Raw genomic sequence first — 13,951 nt, 5'->3', positions numbered from 1 at the left:
CTTTTTGCAGCGTATCTAGAGCCTTTATGCCTGGCCATTATCAACAGTGACTATGTCACGGGTTTCAAGCTGCAATCTGCTGAGGTGAAACTTCTTGCGTATGCGGACGACATAGCGGTATTTTGCACGAACAGAGAAAGCATTTCTGAAGTTACAAACACTCTGGAAAGGTTTTGTAACCAGACTGGACGTCAAGTAAACTGGGAAAAAAGTTCTGGATTTTGGCGCGGGCAATGGGATATTACACCGCAATTTTTCTCACGGCTGCAATGGTCTCCCATGCCAACGCGATACCTTGGTTTGCCCCTAGAATGTTATCGCGATCCCAGCACACTTTGGAACGAAGAGATGTCAAGGGCGAGAGAGAAAGCGGGAGCATGGCAGGGAAGGAATCTGTCAATTTTCTCACGTGCCTTTGTCTGCAATGTTTTTCTAATTTCAAAAATATGGTACCTCATGAATGTGCTGTGTGCTTCGCGGACCTCTATTCAAAAATTGCATCGTATATTTGCCGTCTTTCTTTGGACTTCGACCTGGGAAAAAACGAGGAGAACAAACCTGTTTCTTTCAGTGAAGAGTGGAGGCCTTGGACTGGTTCATTTGTTTTTGCGTCAAGTGGTATCACGCTTTATTTTCTTTCGTGATCAAAATGACACCTTCTTAAGAACGGTTATACAGGTCCGATTGCAGAGGCTACTCCCAAGAAACATAGTGTCCTCTGGTGAGAACATGTGTGGTGCTGTAAACGGATTTTTGCGTGAGGTTGTGCTCTCTTGTAAGTTGTTAGAAGTGCATTTTTCCCCAGACTATTTGTACAGTGTTCCCAAGAAAAAGCTGTACAAAGATCTTCTGGATATGATGCTGCCGGTGCCATTGTACCGGGCGCCTTATCGTGGAGGCCCAGGGCAGAATATCTTAAAGCGAGTGAAGAAGATGCCAGTTAGGCCAGGCGTGAAAACTTTCTTTTTCAAGTTACACTCTAATACATTACCTGTCAAAACGTGGCTTCAACAAAAGGGAATCATTGTCCCGTGGACAACGAACTGTCTTTTAGGTAAGAGGCCAGAGACAGTCGAACATGTTTTTCTGGACTGCTGGGACGCGATATTCCACTGGGATGTCCTACAAAGAACTATAAAGAAAGAGTTACCACTAGACCCTTATGGTATCAGGTTTTTACCGGTTGATCACGAAGATGTACCATATGATTTGTTCATGCTTCTTGGCCTCCGCAGCTTGTGGAAAACACGAATGCAAGTAAGGCATGCAGATGTTAATACGCGCAGTGCACGTGAAAACTTTATTGAAAGCGCTGTTTACCTTCGGGAATGCATCCGGGCACAGCATGACCAACCTCAGTGGGTAACACTTCTTGATGATTTAGTGAGTTTGAAGAAATTTTAACTTTGCTCGCCTCAGCTCAAGCGTAGCTGAAATGCTTTATCGTTTGTGACTTATTGTTCCTCATGTGAACTTCGGAAATAAAGAAAAAAAAAGTCTGCCCTGTCCGCCTTGGTAGCGCAGTAGGCAGCGCGTCAGTCTCATAATCTGAAGGTCGTGAGTTCGATCCTCACTCGGGGCAAAGGGGGCGCTTTCTTTTTGCTTCCTTACGCGATAGTGCACTCATATTTGGGCATTATAGTGAAACTAGATTCCAATCTATTAAGGGGTAAGTGCTGCGCGCTGTCTTACGTTTTCAACTCCATCCAAAATAGCACTAACGAGACTGGACGTGCCTCTTTGTGTGCCCTGTCCGCCTCGGTAGCGCAGTAGGCAGCGCGTCAGTCTCATAATCTGAAGGTCGTGAGTTCGATCCTCACTCGGGGCAAAGGGGGCGCTTTCTTTTTGCTTCCTTACGCGATAGTGCACTCATATTTGGGCATTATAGTGAAACTAGATTCCAATCTATTAAGGGGTAAGTGCTGCGCGCTGTCTTACGTTTTCAACTCCATCCAAAACAGCACTAACGAGACTGGACGTGCCTCTTTGTGTGCCCTGTCTGCCTCGGTAGCGCAGTAGGCAGCGCGTCAGTCTCATAATCTGAAGGTCATGAGTTCGATCCTCACTCGGGGCAAAGGCGGCGCTTTGTTTTTGCTGTCTTACGCGATAGTGAACTCATATTCGGACATTATAGTGAAACTAGATTCCAATCTATTAAGGGGTAAGTGCTGCTCGCTTTTTTACTTTTTCAACTCCGTCCAAAATAGCACTAACGAGACTGGACGTGCCTCTTTGTGTGCCCTGTCTGCCTCGGTAGCGCAGTAGGCAGCGCGTCAGTCTCATAATCAGAAGGTCGTGAGTTCGATCCTCACTCGGGGCAAAGACGGCGCCTTCTTTTTGCTGCCTTACGCGATAGTGCACTCATATTCGGGCATTATAATGAAAGTAGATTCCAATCTATTAAGGGGTAAGTGCTGCATATGTTGTCAGTACGGCAAGCATGACCGGAAAACTTCGAGGTGATTTTAAGGAAGTGGTCGACAGCGTGCGTTTCCTGTCAGTACGTTTTTCCAATGATTATCTGTTTGAAGTTAAAAGGAAAAAACTGTATAATGATGTGTGCGACATTGTGTTCCCAGTGCCGTTATACAGAGCAATACACAGTGGAGGGCCAGGACAAGACGTCCTTAAACGGGTGAAACGAATGCAGGTGCCACCAGGGGTTAAAACCTTCTTTTTTAAGCTCCACACAGGAACGCTCTCTGTGAAAACGTTTGTGGAAGAACGAGGCTGTCTTGTGCCGTGGGGATCCCACTGCTTGATCTGTCAGAAGCCGGAGACCATTGATCACGTTTTCTTGCATTGCTGGGCGGCTGTTTTCCTTTGGGACGTGTTAAAGCGAACGCTGAAAAAGGAGTTACCGGTGGACCCCCAAGGGATCAGGTATCTGCCAATTAAAGATGAAGACGGAATACCGTATGATCTCATTATGCTGAATGCCCTCCACTCTATATGGCGAGCTCGCATGGCCGGGTACCATTGCGACGCCGACGCTCGGCCAGCGCGTATATATTTCAGAGAGTCTATGTCCTTATTTATTGAAACGCAGAAAATTCAAGAGTGTGCACCGGATTGGCTGTCGAGGCTCGAACCTCTGACAGTCATGAAGGAATTTTAATTTGACAACGTCAGTCCTATGCGGATAGACGGCTTTGTAGCGCTTTTTGTTTCTTGCCTTCTTTTGCTCTTGCAAGAAGCTTGCATTTTTGTCATGAGTGTGAAATTCATATGTACGATGTCATATTGAAAACCGGTAATAAATAAAAAAAAAATCGGTAGCGCAGTAGGCAGCGCGTCAGTCTCATAATCTGAAGGTCGTGAGTTCGATCCTCACTCGGGGCAAAGGGGGCGCTTTCTTTTTGCTGCCTTACGCGATAGTGCACTCATATTCGGGCATTATAATGAAACTAGATTCCAATCTATTAAGGGGTAAGGGCTGCACGCTGTTTTACTTTTTCACCACCGTCCAAAATAGCACTAACGAGACTGGACGTGCCTCGTCGTGTGCCCTGTCCGCCTCGGTAGCGCAGTAGGCAGCGCGTCAGTCTCATAATCTGAAGGTCGTGAGTTCGATCCTCACTCGGAGCAAAGGGGGCGCTTTCTTTTTGCTGCCTTACGCGATAGTGCACTCACATTCGGGCATTATAATGAAACTAGATTCCAATCTATTAAGGGGTAAGTGCTGCTCGCTTTTTTACTTTTTCAACTCCGTCCAAAATAGCACTAACGAGACTGGACGTGCCTCGTCGTGTGCCCTGTCCGCCTCGGTAGCGCAGTAGGCAGCGCGTCAGTCTCATAATCTGTAGGTCGTGAGTTCGATCCTCACTCGGGGCAAAGGGGGCGCTTTCTTTTTGCTGCCTTACGCGATAGTGCACTCATAATCGGGCATTATTTTTATTTTTTTTTCTTTATTGCCTTTTTTTGGACGCATAACACAAACATGATAAAACACTTCAGCCACACTTGGACTGACGCGAGTGGTGCTATAAACTTTTCATTTGTGACAAATCATCAAGCATTGATATCCACTCTGGTGGATCAGTCTGAGCCCTGAAACATTCGCGAAGATAAACAACACTTTCGATGAAGTTTTCACGTGTGGATCTTGTATTTATGTCTGCATGTCGCACCTGCATTCGCGTTTTCCACAAACTGTGGAGGCCAAGAAGCATAATTAAATCGTAGGGCACTTCTTCACTTTCAACTGATAAGTACCGGATGCCGTAAGGGCTTAAAGGTAGTTCCTTTTTAATCGTCCTCTGGAGGACATCCCAATAAAAAATTGGATCCCAGCATTCTAGGAAAACATGTTCCACTGTCTCGGGCTTCCTGCATAACAAGCAGTTTGTTGTCCATGGCACGAAAAGACCTTTATCATGCAGCCAGGTTTTAACAGGCAGTGTACCGGAATGCAGTTTAAAAAAAAAAAGTTTTGACCACAGGTCTAACGGGCATGTTCTTAACTCTTTTTAAAATATCTTGCCCTGGGCCTCCAAAGTGAGGTGTCCGATAAATGGGTACCGGCAACATCACGTCAACCAACGCTTTGTACAGGTTTTTCTTATTGACATTACATAGGTATTCAGGGCTGAAACGTACTTCCAACATCTTGCACGAAAGTACAACCTCGCGCAAGTATCCTGTCACAGCACCACACATGTTATCACAGGAGACTATCCTTCCAGGGAGCAGTCTCTGTAGGCGCACTTGCATAACAGATCTTAGAAAGGGATCACTTTGATCACGCAAAAACATAAATCGCGAGACCACTTGACGCAAAAAAAGATGCGCCAGGCCAAGGCCTCCGCTTTTAACGGAAACAAACAGGTTAGTTCGGCTGCTTCTTTCCCAGGTGGACGCCCAAATAAAAACAGCAAAAACACGATGCATTTTTTGAATAGCTGTTCGGGTCGCACACAGCACATTCATGACATACCAGAGCTTCGAAATTAAAAAGACATTACAGATAGAGGCACGGGAAAACATTGATAGCTGTCTTCCTTGCCACGCGACCGCTTTCTCCTTTATTCTCGAAGTTTCTTCTTTCCAGTACGAGCTGGGATCCCGATAACAATCCAGAGGTACTCCTAGATACCGCGTTGGCAAGGTGGACCATCGAAGCCGAGAAAAACAACCCGGTGTTACGTCCCATTCGCCATGCCAAAAACCGGAGCTTTTTCCCCAATTGATCTGACTTCCAGTCTGAGCGCAGAATTTTTCAATCACAATTGTCGCTTCACAGATGCTCTGTCTATCAGCGCAAAACACCGCTATATCGTCAGCATACGCGAGTACTTTCACGTGTGATGACTGCAGTCTGTAACCTGAAATTCGGTCAGAGTTGATAATTGCCAGGCATAGTGGCTCTAAATACACTGCGAAAAGCAAGGGGGAAAGCGGACATCCCTGTCTTACTGAAGAACGTACAGCAAGTTTGTCAGTGAGATCGCCATTAACTATAATTCGGGTCGTACAGTTCTTGTAGGCCATTTTTACGCCCTCTACTATAATGTCCCCTAGTTTGGAGTGTTCCAGGATGGAAAAAAGGATTTCACGGGAGACGCGGTCAAAGGCTTTCGCCAAATCGAGCTGCATCATTGCTATCTGACCGCCAACTGCATCGACACACTCTAATACGTTGCGTGCGACATGTATATTTGTAGCGATGCTACGGCCTTTAATTCCACACGTCTGGTGAGACCCTACCAATTTCGTGATCACAGACTGCAGTCTTTTTGCTAGAACCTTCATAAATACTTTGTAGTCGACGTTGGTGAGACTAATCGGTCGATATGACCCCGCCAACAGTCGTTCTTCCGGATCATCAGTCTTGGGAATTAGAACGATGTGGGACGTATTGAAAGACAATGGAACCCGTTTGCGCTCATAAGCCTCAGTTATCACATGGAGCATGCACTGTGCAACAGGAAGCCGAAAGGTTTTATAAAAGGCCGCACTTAGCCCATCTGGCCCAGGAGCTTTCCCAGATGTTAGGTCGTCTATTGCTTTTTCTATCTCCTGTAAAGTTATAGGCAGTTCAAGACGTTCCTTAATTTCATCATCTAGTCTTGGCACCAGCCTCAAGAAGTCTACATGGAAGCCTTCTATGGTCTCGGGCTTATTGCTAAGAAGTTCTGTGAAATGTTCGGCTATAGCACACTGAATGTCTCTCGCATCTTCCGAGGTCCGGCCGTCAAATCGGATGCTCCTAATTTCTTTCTGGCAAGCGTATCTTTTCTCGTCTGATAGCGCTCGTTTTGTCGGCGTTTCGCCAGCCCACAATTTTTCAGACCTTGCGCGTATGACGGCGGCCCTATACCTGTCGGCGTCGATTCTTTCGAGCTGGCATTTCACATCCCGTATTTCTTTCGTGAAAGTTCCCGGCGCGCTATTTTCCATGCTCAGCATCCATTCAAGTTGCCCGTTCATTTCTTTTTCTTTTTCTTTCTCTTTATAGCGAGCCACGCTGCACTTTTCTATTGCTTTCATTTTTACCCACTCTTTGAACCCCTCCCATTCAGTTGCAAAACTAGCTGGCTGCGCGTCTAGCAGTTTGTCTAGCTTGGTCTTTACTTGCATAATGAACCCTTCATCCTCCAAAAGCTTTGTGTTCAATTTCCATAAGTGCCAGTTAAAGCGCGATTTCCTGCCCTTCATTCCTAAAGTCATGCTCACGAGGCAATGATCACTGAAAGACACAGGTTTAACGTCATAACTTGAGCATAGCGGCATAAGATCGAAAGACACATACATTCTGTCTAGTCTCGCGTGGCTCTCCCGCTGAAAGTGCGTGTATTCTGGGTGGGTCCCAGTGGAAAACACATTGCCAACATCCTCGAGACCATACTCATGCACAAAAGTATTCAAAACTTCAGAGCTCTTGTCTCTCAGTGGCCTAAACTTCACTCTGTCAGCTGCGGCGCACACACAGTTGAAGTCTCCCAGTACAAGCAAAAACGTGTCGCCATTCAACCATGGCTCAAGGGATTCAAAGAAAATTTTACGCTCGCTTTCTACATTAGGAGCATATACACAAACAATTCGCCAACAAAAATTCGAAAATGTGAAATCAGCAATCAAAAGGCGACCACTTGGGCATGCAAATACAGCCTCTACGTTCACTCTTAACGTCTTAGGTATGAATACAAGGCACCCACCCGACGTCCCAACAGAATGACAAACGCAAACATGAAAGTTTGCTTGAAAGGAAGACACCATGCGGTCAGTGTGCTCTTGGCTCTCTATTTTCGACTCTTGTAAAGCAATTATATCAATATCGTTATCCAGAAGAAGGCGATTAAGCTGGTATTGTCGCCTTCTTGCTCCCAGACCTCTGACGTTCAAGGTCGCAACTCGAAGTGGAGCAATAAGATTAAAAGCCATGTCTTAGAAGAAGAAACGCCTCTATCCGCATGGTGCCTACCTTCATGGTTGACGTAGCCTTCCTCACGACTGCCAGGACCTCTTGACACCGATCAACCAACACAACCGGCGCTGACATCGACCAGGACACTGTGTTACTACGGAGGCGGTTTCCCCGCCTTCCGCGTGTCGGCCGGAATGTTCGGCCGCGGTTTTAAAGACGAGCGTCTCACTCCCCCTGCCTTCGGCGGAGGCTCATCGCCGCTACCGCCAGGCTGCAGCTTGACGTCTCCGCTTTCTTCATGCGGACTTTTTCCAGCAATGGTGCTCGCCGCTTCCTGGTTCGTCTCCATGGTATCAATGCCGGGGGTCTCCACGCTGCTTTCTTTAGCGTCCGCGGCTTTCGCCGCCTCCTTTGCCTTGTCATCGTCGTCCTGTTCAGGCTTATGCCGCGCCTGTACACTACCATCTGTGGCGCCGGAGGGCCCCGCCTTCTGCTTCACCAGAGTCGTGAATGATGGTCGAGTCTGGCGCTGTGGTTGTGCACCCACACGGGCTGCTTCCTCAGCATCCGCCTCGTCCATCAGCATCTCGGACGAGTCCTCGCTGGTTCCCGGTCCTGTAATGCTCGCGTAAGTGCGAGTACACTGGTCGTCTTCGTGCCCGAAGCGTCGGCAGATTCCGCAACGCGGGACTCGGCATTCCTTGCGGATGTGGCCCGTACCGCGACACCGAAGGCACAGCGGGGGTCTGCCTGGTACCACGACAAGCGCTAACTCACCGCCAACGCTCAGCTGGTGTGGCAAGCCATCCAACTTCACGCCCGCTTTCAACTTGAGGGTGACAAGCCGGGTGGTTGATCCCTTCTCTGTCATACCTTGCACACGCCAGCGCTCCCGGCCTACTTCGGTAACTTTCCCATAGGGCGCAAAGGCGACACGCACGTCCTCATCAGGCACATTGTGTAGAAGCCAGTGGAGCTTCAGTCGAACGTCCTGGTTCGCCGGGTCAATCACCAGGCAGCGCCGGTTTTTTACACGCAGCTCCCCGATGCTCGAGATCTTCTTCACCGCGTCCGCGTCCTTGAAAGTGATAGCCCAGACATGGCTCATGCGATACGCCCCCAGGGCGATAACATCCGGAAGAAGCGAATGCGGTGCCAATGCATCACGGAAATCTTCAATCTGGTACGGTCGCGCCGTAATATCAGCGTGCAAAAAAACTGTATTTAAAACATAACGACCTGTTGGCAGACCTGGCAGAACAACTTGGTAGGTGCCCTCCTGTACCATCGTCCTGTTTCCGCGGCTAGAAAAGGCCGCTGAAGCCGCTCCAACGGAGCCCGTCATCGTGCGTCCGTCACGCTCGGTGGCCGGAAGCAGAATCCCTAATCGGGCATTATAATGAAACTAGATTCCAATCTATTAAGGGGTAAGTGCTGCTCGCTTTTTTACTTTTTCAACTCCGTCAAAAATAGCACTAACGAGACTGGACGTGCCTCGTCGTGTGCCCTGTCCGCCTCGGTAGCGCAGTAGGCAGCGCGTCAGTCTCATAATCTGAAGGTCGTGAGTTCGATCGTCACTCGGGGCAAAGGGGGCGCTTTCTTTTTGCTGCCTTACGCGATAGTGCACTCATATTCGGGCATTATAATGAAACTAGATTCCAATCTATTAAGGGGTAAGTGCTGCTCGCTTTTTTACTTTTTCAACTCCGTCCAAAATAGCACTAACGAGACTGGACGTGCCTCGTCGTGTGCCCTGTCCGCCTCGGTAGCGCAGTAGGCAGCGCGTCAGTCTCATAATCTGAAGGTCGTGAGTTCGATCCTCACTCGGGGCAAAGGGGGCGCTTTCTTTTTGCTGCCTTACGCGATAGTGCACTCATATTCGGGCATTATAATGAAACTAGATTCCAATCTATTAAGGGGTAAGTGCTGCTCGCTTTTTTACTTTTTCAACTCCGTCCAAAATAGCACTAACGAGACTGGACGTGCCTCGTCGTGTGCCCTGTCCGCCTCGGTAGCGCAGTAGGCAGCGCGTCAGTCTCGTAATCTGTATGTCGTGAGTTCGATCCTCACTCGGAGCAAAGGGGGCGCTTTCTTTTTGCTGCCTTACGCGATAGTGCACTCATAATCGGGCATTATAATGAAACTAGATTCCAATCTATTAAGGGGTAAGTGCTGCACGCTGTTTTACTTTTTCACCACCGTCCAAAATAGCACTAACGAGACTGGACGTGCCTCGTCGTGTGCCCTGTCCGCCTCGGTAGCGCAGTAGGCAGCGCGTCAGTCTCATAATCTGAAGGTCGTGAGTTCGATCCTCACTCGGGGCAAAGGGGGCGCTTTCTTTTTGCTGCCTTACGCGATAGTGCACTCATATTCGGGCATTATAATGAAACTAGATTCCAATCTATTAAGGGGTAAGTGCTGCTCGCTTTTTTACTTTTTCAACTCCGTCCAAAATAGCACTAACGAGACTGGACGTGCCTCGTCGTGTGCCCTGTCCGCCTCGGTAGCGCAGTAGGCAGCGCGTCAGTCTCATAATCTGAAGGTCGTGAGTTCGATCGTCACTCGGGGCAAAGGGGGCGCTTTCTTTTTGCTGCCTTACGCGATAGTGCACTCATAATCGGGCATTATAATGAAACTAGATTCCAATCTATTAAGGGGTAAGTGCTGCACGCTGTTTTACTTTTTCACCACCGTCCAAAATAGCACTAACGAGACTGGACGTGCCTCGTCGTGTGCCCTGTCCGCCTCGGTAGCGCAGTAGGCAAGGCGTCAGTCTCATAATCTGAAGGTCGTGAGTTCGATCCTCACTCGGGGCAAAGGGGGCGCTTTCTTTTTGCTGCCTTACGCGATAGTGCACTCATAATCGGGCATTATAATGAAACTAGATTCCAATCTATTAAGGGGTAAGTGCTGCACGCTGTTTTACTTTTTCACCACCGTCCAAAATAGCACTAACGAGACTGGACGTGCCTCGTCGTGTGCCCTGTCCGCCTCGGTAGCGCAGTGGGGATTCCATTTCCGGCCACCACAGCGGACGGTCACGGAATGTTGTGCTCCGTAGGGGCGGTTCATGCGGCCCAGCCGGGCCGCGGTATCAGGCTTACGGAAACGTATTCACAGGATTACCAGCTTGTTTTGCCGCATCTGCCATCAGGTATGACCGTTTGTAATACCGTGTTTTTGCACGGTGATTTGAAGGCCAGGCCCTATCGAGTCGAACATTTTCGCGATGCGCTTGACCATCATAAGCTGTTGCCGGAGGTGGTGGCCCTCGGGGCCTACCAGATGAACCATGTCTGGGCTATAACATTCAAGGACGAAGTCGGAAAAAAGAAGCTGCTGTCAGCGAAGGCTTTTAGTGTCAAAGAACACCGCTGCGTCGCCATTGACCCTTGCAACCAGGATATTAGAATGAAGCTGTTCTGGCTGCTTCACACGACTCCCGACGAGGACGTCAGAGCAGCCTTGGCGCCGTTCGGAACGGTGACCGAAATTTCCAGGGAGCGGTGGCGAGTACCAGGGTGCGGCGACAAAGGTTCTCACACGCGTCTGGTATCGTTACGGCTGAAGGCTGGTATGACAATGGAAGACATCCCGCATCAGCTACGAGTATCAGAGGACCATGCGCTCGTGATCGTTCCAGGCAGAGCTCCGCTCTGACTCCGATGCCGCGGCACCGGCCATATACGGCGCGAGTGCCGTGTGCCACGCTGTGGACTCTGTCGTCGTTTCGGCCACGACGAGACCCAGTGCGTGAGAAGCTACGCTAACGTGACCGGGTCTGGCCGGAGCGACGCGTTAGACGAGCACTTGATGGATCAAGCGGACGCGGAAGAGACTGCTGGAGCGGGCGGAGACCCACGAGGCACGGAAGAGAAGCCAGTGGTCATGGCAAGCGTCAAGTGCCAACCCAGAAAGGGCAGTAGCGAGGCAGTGGCCAAGAATGAAGTGCAAAGGGAACCGTTTGCAGAAAATTCTACGGTGCGTGAAAGTGAGGGGGACGCGGAGGCTGCCGAGGGCGGTCTGCGACAGGGCAACTCTGGCGCTGCCTTCATCGAAGAATCCGACGAGAAAATGGACCAGGCCAGCGCCGTTTCAAAGAGACCTCGCGAAATACCCGATCAAGATGTCAGGCTTGAGCAAGACGACGGTGTCAGCAGCGAAGGTCCACCCGCGAAGGCTTCCTCTTTCCGGCGGTCTACACTCAAGCCCAAGCCGAACGTTCCGCTCGAGAGGAGGCCGACGCGAGAACATCCACCTGAGGGGCGCCAGACGCTGACCAATCCGCCAGGTGGTCGGCAGACGCCGACCGTCCCACCAGACGGGCGACAGACGCCGACTGTCCCACCAGATAAGCGGACAACGCCGACAGTTCCCCCGCGGTAGCGGGGTGCTGTTCGGTTGAAGGCTCAGTAAGGACTAGGTGCTGCGGAACCTTTAAGTGAATGATGAGTAGCGCATTTGGTAACGTCATGCCTTCGCCGTATGAGACGGAGCTTATGATGGAGCAGGGTTTTGTTTTTTGTAAGTTTGGTGGTCTTTGATTTCCGAAATGTATTGTAGTTTGTGCTTGCTCTTCTCTTCCAATGGCAAATAATCATGGAATAGCAGTACGTATTGGCACGCTTAACGTACGAGGGTTAACGGCTAGACGGCGACAAGCACAATTAAGTCGCCTGATGCTGGAAAACGACATAGATATTCTTGCTGTTCAAGAAACTAAAATTGAAAGCGAAGAGCAAACGGACAAAATGGTTCAGGTTTTTAAATCCCGTTACAACACTTGTGTATGTCATGGAGTAGGTAAGGCCGGTGGCTGTCTTTTATTTTTGCGAAATTCAATAGGTATTGTTGCGCAGAGTGTAATGTCGGCCCAAGATGGGCGATTGGTCCTATGTGATTTCTCTTTCAATAATACTGATTGGCGAATTGTCTGTGTGTACGCTCCAAACAAAATTAGTGATAGGAAATTTTTTTTTAACTTTGTTGAGTCACACCTGACGAGTGAAAGAAATGTTGTTCTTCTTGGTGACTTCAATTGTGTTTGCATGTCCGAAGATAGGGTGCCCAGTAAAATAATACGGGATGCAAGTGCGCATCAACTCTGCGCAATCGTGGCAGACTATGATTTAGTAGACGTTGGAAGCATATTAAGCGGTAACAGTGTTGTTTTTACTCATTTCCAAGGGCAGAGTCACGCTCGACTAGATCGTTTGTACGTATCAGCAAACCTTGCGCGAACGGTCACTAGCTACGCAGTAAAGCACGTGAGCTTCAGTGATCACAGCCTAGTAATGTGTACATTGGGCACGAAACATAGAGGGTCTCACTTTAATTGGGAACTGTGGAAAATGAACGAAACGATCTTAAGTGATGAATGGTTTGTGAAAACGGTAAAAGGAAAAATTGACGTGATGCAAAGAGATGCTACAACAAATTGGGCTGTGCTGTGGGAGCAGTTTAAAATTGAAGTGAAAATGAGTGCGATCTAGAGGGCTTGTGTGATGCGACATAAAGCTAAACAAAGAGAGAAAGAACTGCAAAGCATGCTCGATTATTTTCTAAACGCGGAGTGCACAATACCGGGATTGTTTTCGAAGCAGATTAGAGAAATTAAACGCGAACTTGAAAGGGTGGACGCTCAAATTTACCAAGGAGCCGCGATAAGAGCACGATCCGAGAGGCTGTGGCTGGGAGAGGCGCCAACTAAGCGCGCGCTCAGTGACGAAAAGGGTTACGCATCCAAAAACATAATAAAAGAAATTTGTTTTAACAACACAATGTCAAAAGACCCAGAAGTAATTGAAAAAGCTTTCGTTGAACACTACCGAGCGTTGCTCGGTAGGCAGGTGCCCGTAACAGAAGAGTTTGTGAACTCCTTTCTAACCCTTCTGCCAAAATTACAAGATGAAATAAAGGAGGGACTCGAGAGACCGATCTCTGCGAAAGAAATTACAGAAGCCATAGAAGACTTGGGTAAAGGAAAGGCGCCTGGACCAGACGGCCTAGGAGCAGCTTTCTATAAAACTTTCAAGGCCGAAATAAGCGAGATACTGCACTGTGTAATATCAGAAGCTCATGAAACTAAGCACTTGCCGCCATCATTCAGAAAAAGTCATGTTGTGCTTATACCGAAAATCACCGATACGGTAAAGCTGAAATCTGTCGCTGGATACAGGCCCATAAGTCTTACGAATTCGGATTATAAAATCTACATGAAGGTGCTCGGAAAAAGGATGCAGTCAGTTATTAAATCCATAGTAGGCCCACACCAAACATGCGGTATCAGGAATAGAACAATATTGTCGAATATTCACATCGCTAGGAGTATATTGGAATGCTGTGATGCGAACCTCGAATGTGTAGCAATGGTTCAGTTAGACCTAGAAAAAGCTTTTGACAGGGTTGCTCATGGCATACTTCTTGCCCTGCTAAAACACATTAATGTAGGCGAAGTGATTCAGGACGGAGTAGCCATGGCTTATGAGAACTGTTCCGCTCACCTAATAATCAATAAAAGACTCAGCGAAAATATACCAGTATTATCCAGTGTGCGCCAGGGGTGCCCTTTGTCGCCCTTACTTT

General features: G+C 48.6%; 1 protein-coding gene and 12 non-coding genes across 13 annotated transcripts; 12 read left to right on the top strand and 1 right to left on the bottom strand.

Moving 5' to 3' along the window:
• The first annotated feature begins 1,509 nt into the window (after positions 1–1,509).
• TRNAM-CAU (transfer RNA methionine (anticodon CAU)) lies at positions 1,510–1,582 on the top strand. Its single transcript has one exon. It is a non-coding gene; the product is annotated as a tRNA-Met (tRNA).
• Positions 1,583–1,755: 173 nt separating this feature from the next.
• TRNAM-CAU (transfer RNA methionine (anticodon CAU)) lies at positions 1,756–1,828 on the top strand. Its single transcript has one exon. It is a non-coding gene; the product is annotated as a tRNA-Met (tRNA).
• Positions 1,829–2,001: 173 nt separating this feature from the next.
• Positions 2,002–2,074, top strand: TRNAM-CAU (transfer RNA methionine (anticodon CAU)). Its single transcript has one exon. It is a non-coding gene; the product is annotated as a tRNA-Met (tRNA).
• A 173-nt stretch (positions 2,075–2,247) lies between these two features.
• On the top strand, positions 2,248–2,320 carry TRNAM-CAU (transfer RNA methionine (anticodon CAU)). Its single transcript has one exon. It is a non-coding gene; the product is annotated as a tRNA-Met (tRNA).
• Positions 2,321–3,515: 1,195 nt separating this feature from the next.
• On the top strand, positions 3,516–3,588 carry TRNAM-CAU (transfer RNA methionine (anticodon CAU)). The gene has a single exon. It is a non-coding gene; the product is annotated as a tRNA-Met (tRNA).
• A 173-nt stretch (positions 3,589–3,761) lies between these two features.
• On the top strand, positions 3,762–3,834 carry TRNAM-CAU (transfer RNA methionine (anticodon CAU)). Its single transcript has one exon. It is a non-coding gene; the product is annotated as a tRNA-Met (tRNA).
• Positions 3,835–4,136: 302 nt separating this feature from the next.
• Positions 4,137–8,517, bottom strand: LOC139055365 (uncharacterized). Its single transcript, XM_070532797.1, has 2 exons — positions 7,424–8,517; positions 4,137–4,152 (listed from the first exon to the last, which is right to left on the bottom strand). The coding sequence occupies exon 1, from the start codon at positions 8,472–8,474 to the stop codon at positions 7,521–7,523; it is 954 nt and encodes a 317-aa protein (XP_070388898.1). The 5' UTR covers positions 8,475–8,517; the 3' UTR covers positions 4,137–4,152; positions 7,424–7,520.
• Positions 8,518–8,879: 362 nt separating this feature from the next.
• TRNAM-CAU (transfer RNA methionine (anticodon CAU)) lies at positions 8,880–8,952 on the top strand. The gene has a single exon. It is a non-coding gene; the product is annotated as a tRNA-Met (tRNA).
• A 173-nt stretch (positions 8,953–9,125) lies between these two features.
• On the top strand, positions 9,126–9,198 carry TRNAM-CAU (transfer RNA methionine (anticodon CAU)). Its single transcript has one exon. It is a non-coding gene; the product is annotated as a tRNA-Met (tRNA).
• Positions 9,199–9,371: 173 nt separating this feature from the next.
• TRNAT-CGU (transfer RNA threonine (anticodon CGU)) lies at positions 9,372–9,444 on the top strand. The gene has a single exon. It is a non-coding gene; the product is annotated as a tRNA-Thr (tRNA).
• Positions 9,445–9,617: 173 nt separating this feature from the next.
• Positions 9,618–9,690, top strand: TRNAM-CAU (transfer RNA methionine (anticodon CAU)). The gene has a single exon. It is a non-coding gene; the product is annotated as a tRNA-Met (tRNA).
• Positions 9,691–9,863: 173 nt separating this feature from the next.
• Positions 9,864–9,936, top strand: TRNAM-CAU (transfer RNA methionine (anticodon CAU)). Its single transcript has one exon. It is a non-coding gene; the product is annotated as a tRNA-Met (tRNA).
• Positions 9,937–10,109: 173 nt separating this feature from the next.
• On the top strand, positions 10,110–10,182 carry TRNAM-CAU (transfer RNA methionine (anticodon CAU)). The gene has a single exon. It is a non-coding gene; the product is annotated as a tRNA-Met (tRNA).
• Positions 10,183–13,951: the final 3,769 nt, after the last annotated feature.

Source organism: Dermacentor albipictus, chromosome 2, assembly GCF_038994185.2.
Source record: "Dermacentor albipictus isolate Rhodes 1998 colony chromosome 2, USDA_Dalb.pri_finalv2, whole genome shotgun sequence".
Classification (NCBI taxonomy): Eukaryota; Metazoa; Arthropoda; class Arachnida; order Ixodida; family Ixodidae; genus Dermacentor; species Dermacentor albipictus.
The sequence above is the reverse complement of the archived record's forward strand: the minus strand, read 5'-3'. Positions and strand labels throughout refer to the sequence as shown.